The sequence below is a fragment of the Penaeus vannamei genome, chromosome 3 (genome assembly GCF_042767895.1).
Source record: "Penaeus vannamei isolate JL-2024 chromosome 3, ASM4276789v1, whole genome shotgun sequence".
Taxonomy (NCBI): domain Eukaryota; kingdom Metazoa; phylum Arthropoda; class Malacostraca; order Decapoda; family Penaeidae; genus Penaeus; species Penaeus vannamei.
This window is the reverse complement of record NC_091551.1, coordinates 7,877,628-7,884,181: the sequence shown is the minus strand read 5'-3', so window position 1 is coordinate 7,884,181 and position 6,554 is coordinate 7,877,628. Positions and strand designations below refer to the sequence as shown.

Here is a 6,554-nt window from a genome sequence, read left to right as displayed (position 1 = left end):
GGAAGGGGGGGGGGGGGTGGAGGGAAGAGGAGGAAGGGAAGGGAGGGAACTGGGGGGTTGAGGGGAAGAGGGAGGGAAGGGAGGATACTGGGGTGTGGAGAGGGAAGAGGAGGGAGAAGGAAGGGTACTGGGGGGTGGATGGGAAGAAGAGTGGGAAAGGGAGGGTACTGGGGTGAGAGGGAAAGGGAGGGTACTGGGGGAGGAGAGAGGAGGAAGGGGGAAGGGAGGACACTGGGGGTGGAGGGGAAGAGGAGGAAGGGAAGGGAGGTGCTGGGGGTGGAGGGGAAGAGGAGAGGGGAAGGGGAGAGTACTGGGAGTGGAGGGGAAGAGGAGGGGGAAGGGAGGGGTGCACTGGGGGTGGAGGGGAAGAGGGGGAGGGTACTGGGTGTGAGAGAGGGTGGTGGAGGGTACTGGGTGTGGAGAGGAAGAGGAGAGGGAGGGAAGGGTACTGGGGGGTGGAGGGGGAAAAGGAGGGGAAGGGAGGCACTGTGGGGTGGAGTACGAAGGGAGGAGGGGGAAGGGAGGGTACTGGGGGTGGAGGGGAAGAGGAGGGGGAAGGGAGGGTACCTGGGGGGTACGGATGGGGAAGAGGAGGGGGAAGGAGGGAACTGGGGGTTGAGGGGAAGGAGAGGGTACTGGGAGGTGGGAGAGGAAGAGGAGGGGGTAGAGGAGGGATACTGAGGGGTGGGCAGGAAGGAAGAGGAGAGGGAAGGGATGGGTACTGGGGAGTGGAGGGGAAGAGGAGGGGGAAGGGAGGGTACTGGGGAGGAGAGTGGAGGGGAAGAGGAGGGGGAAGGGAGGGTACTTGGGGGGTGGAGGGGAAGAGGGAGGGGTTAGGGAGGGTACTGGGGGTGGAGAGGAAGAGGAGAGGGAAAGGTAGGGTACTGGGGGGTGGAGGGGAAGAAGGAGGAGGGGAAGGGAGAGTACTGGGTGTGGAGGGGAAGAGGAGGGGGAAGGGAGGGTACTAGGGGGGTGGAGAGGAAGGAGGAGAGGGAAGGGAGGGTACTGGGGGTGGAGGGAAGGGTGCAGGGCACTGGGGGGTGGAGAGGAAGAGGAGGGGGAAGTGAGGGTACTGGGGTGTGGAGGGGAAGAGGAGGGGGAAGGGAAAGGGTACTGGGGGTGGAGAGGAAGAGGAGAGGGAAGGGAGGGTACTGGGAGGAGGTGGAGGGGAAGAGGAGGGGGAAGGGAGGGGTACTGGGTGTGGAGGGGAAGAAGAGGGGGAAGGGAGGGAAGGGCAAGTGTCCCAGGGGGAGGGCGACAGACGATAAAAGAGGCACAAAGAGGAGGGGAAGGGGTAGGTGCTGGAGAGGGAAGATAACGGACAAGTGGGAGCGTGCCAAGAGGTGACGGCAAAGAGGAAGGGAGGGTACCAGGAGGTGGAAGGAAGAGGAGGGAAAGGAAAGAGAAGGGAAAAGGGAAGAGAAGTGAGCTGGGTGTTGGAGGGACTGACGGCGACTCAGGGCAGGAGAGAGGGAAAGGGAAGGAACAAGATGAAGGGGGAGGAGGGAAAGATTGGGAGGGGGGGGGGTTCGTCGGGTGTTGGAAGAATAGGGAGAAGGAATTGGCTGGGACATGGGGAGGGAGGATTTGGTTGGGGCCAGGGGGAGGGGGGGGGGGTGGGTAGGAGGAGGGCTGGATCAAAAGGTGAAAGGATTGGCTAGGACTTGAAGAAGGGGGGAGGAGGAGGAAATTAGATGAAGGACCCTGTAGAAGGACCCTGAGAGAAGGGGGAGGAGCCCTTGAGGTTGAAAGGTTAGAAAGGGAGGTAATGGGGTTGGCTGCGGCCTTAAAGAAGGGGTTAAGGGGGTAAGGGAGGAGGAGAGAGAGGAAAGACAAAGGGTTAAAGCGAACCGAAGGGAAGAGGGGAGCCGCAGGTCAGGAAGACAGCGAAGGGAGTCTGGCATTCCGCTTCACAATGGTTCGCATTCAATACTTTATTACATCGGGTTTGCGCTGGGATTAAACCCGGATTTCACAGACGGATTTTCGGGTCGACGGCGCGTCCTCTTCCACGCCCTTAATCCTCCCTGTCTCTCGCCTCTCATTGCTTGCGTGCTTGAGATTGCCGCTAAATGCATGTGCAGCGAGAGTGCCTCTGCCCTTTGAAGTGTCAGCAAGATCATACGCACGCATATGTATACACATAAATAAACATACGCATGAATAAATGAATAGTTAGAGATCATACCATTTAGCTGTTTGCTTGTTTACGTGCGTGTGTGTACCTACTTCTGTGTGCGGTACACTGGATGTGAATATATACTGCAGATACATAGAGAGAAATCGTCACACCTTCCATTGAGTAATTAAGCTGTATCAACATCGCATCAGACCACGTAGCAAGAGCAAGAGAGATACTCACCAACATATTTTCCCGTCTAGAAAGTGGGGAAAGAGGAGGAGGACTGGGACGTAGTGGAGGCGTTATCCTCACTGCTGGATAGATGGCAGAGACGGGAAGGCACTGGTGGGTTCTCTCGAAGGAGGGCTGGAGTGGAGCTTGTCGCAGATTTATACTTTATTTCAGTGGGAGTAGGGTAAGGGGTACCGAAGGGCAAGGCAGGGACGCCCAGGGAGGAGCGCGTCCTGCCAAACCCTCGAGGGCGAGCACAAGAATTGCCATGAACAAACTTCGTTTTAAATATTTTTATCGGAATTATTATCACCTTCATCAATCACATTCACATTCTAGTATCACAGGAAGCCTTCTTGCACAACAGGGCTATTCTCAGCCACTAGAACTGTCGCTTACTTTTTAAACATATCATAATGGAAAGCATGAAAGAGTATGAATGAACGCAAATTTAGAATTATATGTTCAACATGATGGTTTTGTGCTGAAGAAACTAGGGATACCTTATGTACGCTAGCATGTGAGAAAAGAGATGTTTACAATGCTATAAGGTTGGCACCGATGAGAAACAGTAGAGTACTAGATCGCTCGGCCACAGGAAACTGACACAGGGAGTCTCGATCTCGGGAGATGAGAAGAATGGTCGTACAAGGTCTTCTAAGGTCGACGGCTTAGGGAGCTTGTTCGCACAGGTCACTGTTCCGAGCACAGGTGGTCTTGACGGGAGCGGCAGTGGCGATCAGTCACGGAGCTCGTCAATCGTTCCACACAGGATCACTGGAAGACACAGTTGACTGGTCAAGCGCCGTTTTAGTCGTAAATGACACGCTCACCGAGTCTAGAAGATTATGAACACCAGTTGTTGGCGATGAGACGAGAATTGAGCGGAGAATCTTGAGAGCGAGGTCTTGAGGGGTCACGTCGGCGGGAAGGATGTGTCATCTCGGGAGAAGAACAACATACCAAATCCACCCCCAACATAAATAAACACACACACACACACACACACACACACACACACACACACACACAACATCAAGGCCATGGTGTCACAAGGTTCGGCAGGCAAGAGGGACTGTTCTTACCAGGGTCACGTGACCAACACAGGGCAGCAGGTATGGTAAGGCGAGATGTGGCGAGGACGCAGGCAGCGGTCACCAGCGGACGAGGCGGCGGACACGACCGAAGCTGCAGAGAGGTGCAGTAGTGTGAGGTCACTAGAAGGAGGAGCAAAAGGATGGAGGAGGTCGAGGGAAAAAAAGAATAAAAACGGGGAAGAGGAGGAGGAAACAGGGGAAGGAGGAAGAGGAGGAAATAGAAGAATAAGGAGAAGCAGGAGTAGGAGGATAAAGAAGAAGAAGGAGGAGTAGGAGGAAGGAGGGGGGAAAAGAAAGAATCAGAGGAGAAGAGGGGAAGACGAAGAAATGACAGATAGTCAATGGAAAACATTCGACAGGATATGCTAAGGACTTGATAAAGGGATGAAAGTACCAGAATAATGTCACAGTGCATGTAACTTACGCTTATCCCCATTTTTCTTCCAACATTCGCCTCTTTGACCTTCCTCCGCCATATCACTAATCATCCCTAACCAGTCTCTCCCTCGCTTTCAGATGGCCCTCGAGACCCCAATAGCTCCAGCTCGTCCTCACCCGCCGAGGAAACACCCTCTGGCAGCGAAAGACATTCAGGCGGCGCTGCGACCTCGACTACAACACCCGGATTTATCGTCGTGCTCCAGCTGGTTGCCTTACACGTCTGGACTGTGTTAAGATAGGGTTGCGTACTGGAGAAGTTTCTTTGTAGTCTGCGTGTAGGGCTTAGATTTGTTGTTTATGTTATGTATTAGAGACTATTAATATTCTGTTAGGTTTAGTCAATGTATTTCAGTAATCATTCTGTATTTCAGTAATCCTTCTGTGTGTGTGTGTGTGTGTGTGTGTATGTGTGTGTGTGTGTGTGTGTGTGTATGTGTGTGTGTGTGTGTGTGTGTGTGTGTGTGTGTGTGCTTGCGTATGCGCGTATACATGCAGTAAATATGTATATGAATAAATAAATAAATGAACAAATATGTGGGTGAATAAAATGAATAAAAAACAGGTAATTACGCATTCACATACACACACAAAGATATATATATTATATATATATATATATATATATATATATATATATATATATATATATATATATATATATATATATATATATATATATATATGTATGTATATATATACATATATACATACATACATACATACATACATATATATATATATATATATATATATATATATATATATATATATATATATATATACATACATTTACATACACATATGCAAGGCTCTCTATAGTAGCCGGTCACCGGCGGCAAATCGCCGTCTGTGGCTGGTTTTCCCTAAAATAAATATTTCGCTTTCTGAAGCCAGTTGCGAACGGGAATTCTAAGCGCTCCGCAGGGCTGGCCGCATTTCCGTAGCAGCATTTCTGTCGATTTCTAAATATTAGATGATAAAGAAAACGGATTCTGGGAGGGCTCGCCACCTTTCACCTTGCTGTTCAGCCCTGCACTCTGCTGCACTCGATAACTTTGAGAACACCGATATATTATACATTCATGCATATATATATATATATATATATATATATATATATATATATATATATATATATATATATATATATATAAATGTATATATATGTGTGTGTGTATGTGTGTGTGTGTGTGTGTTTGTGCGCGAGTGTGTGTGTATGTGTGTGTGTGTGTGTGTGTGCGTGTATGTGTCTTTGTCTGTAGGTTATATATATATATATATATATATGTATATATATATATATATATATATGTATATATATATATATATATATATATATATATATATATGCATGTATGTGTGTGTGCGTGTATGCCAGTGCAAACAAGTGATTCAATTCGTTTTACTGTAAATGAAATTTATATTCGACAATAATTTCCTAAGTTCGCAAGTATAAGTTCTCTAAGGAATAAAAAATCCAAAAATATATTTCGTTATGATTCTCTCTATTCTGATTGACTTTGAATATTCATTATATTTGAATTTATTAAGTACGCCTATTAAATATTTACCATTCGCTGTATGGAAAAATAAATATGTGATTACATCAAACATTTGTGCGGATATTTCTGATTTGCAAAAATGACTGTAACATAACTCCAGTCTGTCATTCACCGGTGCATCTGCTTTAACACGAAAAAGAAAGAAAAAAATCATTTATTTTAGAATCACAGAGTGGGGGGAATATGCAAGGTTATACCAGTGCACACTTTCACCAGATTTTCATTCAGAATTCAACATATATCTGTGATGGAGAGTGACATGTAACAGAACACACATAACGGGGAAAAAATACATAGGAGTTTAAGTTAATTCATTATACATAACAGACTGACAGACACATAAAATTCACAGACAGACACGAGCCGCAAACAAACACATAACAGACTCGCACCGCGCACAAACAGGCATAACGGATATACAGGCATGCAAAAACCGCAGACAGACAGACAGACACAAATTGCGCACGAACACACCTAACAGAGAAACAGACAAAACCCGCAGACAAACACACTTAACAGAGAAACAGACAAACCCCACAGCTAAACACACATAACAGCCAAACAGACAGACACCACCCATAGACGACCCCACCCAGCCAACAGGTGCTGTCTCGAGAGCAATCCCCGACCCAAGAACAAGCCAAGAGCGGCGTCCCCACCTTCCGTCGTCTGCCGAGAGGGAGGCCAGAATAGACACAGTTCATGGTTAATTCGACGCTGCTGACCAAAGGACAAACGCCTGGCTCTTGACCGGTCGACCCGAGCTGAAAAAAGGGAGAGAGACTGGAGGCGCCACCTGTGCATAGGTTAGGAGGGCGAGAATACGAGAGGGTGACGCGTGTTGAAAGGCCAGAGGCAAAGGGGGGGGGGGGGAGGGTGTTCTTTGGGGTTTGTTCGCTATCGGAAAGGGAGAGAAAAAGGGAGGGAAGGGGAGGAAAGGAAGGAGAGGAGGATGATGGGAAAGGGTGATTGGTTTGATGGGTTGGTTTTAGGGGAAATGCGAGGAGGTTTTGTGTGTCTCGCGTGAGGAATCTAATTTCTTCTTCGATATAATATGCATTTGTTGGTGCTACTGGCTGGAGTAAATATTATAACCAGTGG

At 48.2% G+C, this 6,554-nt stretch overlaps 1 protein-coding gene across 1 annotated transcript in view; it reads left to right on the top strand.

Annotated features, from left to right (window-relative positions):
- Positions 1 to 4,444, top strand: part of LOC113806375 (uncharacterized) — a gene marked incomplete in the record, with an annotated part of 7,364 nt that extends 2,920 nt beyond the window's left edge. Inside the window, 1 exon segment of the mRNA XM_070115124.1 lies at positions 3,967 to 4,444. Within this exon segment, the coding sequence (XP_069971225.1) occupies positions 3,967 to 4,130 (164 nt within the window).
- Between the last annotated feature and the right edge of the window lie 2,110 nt (positions 4,445 to 6,554).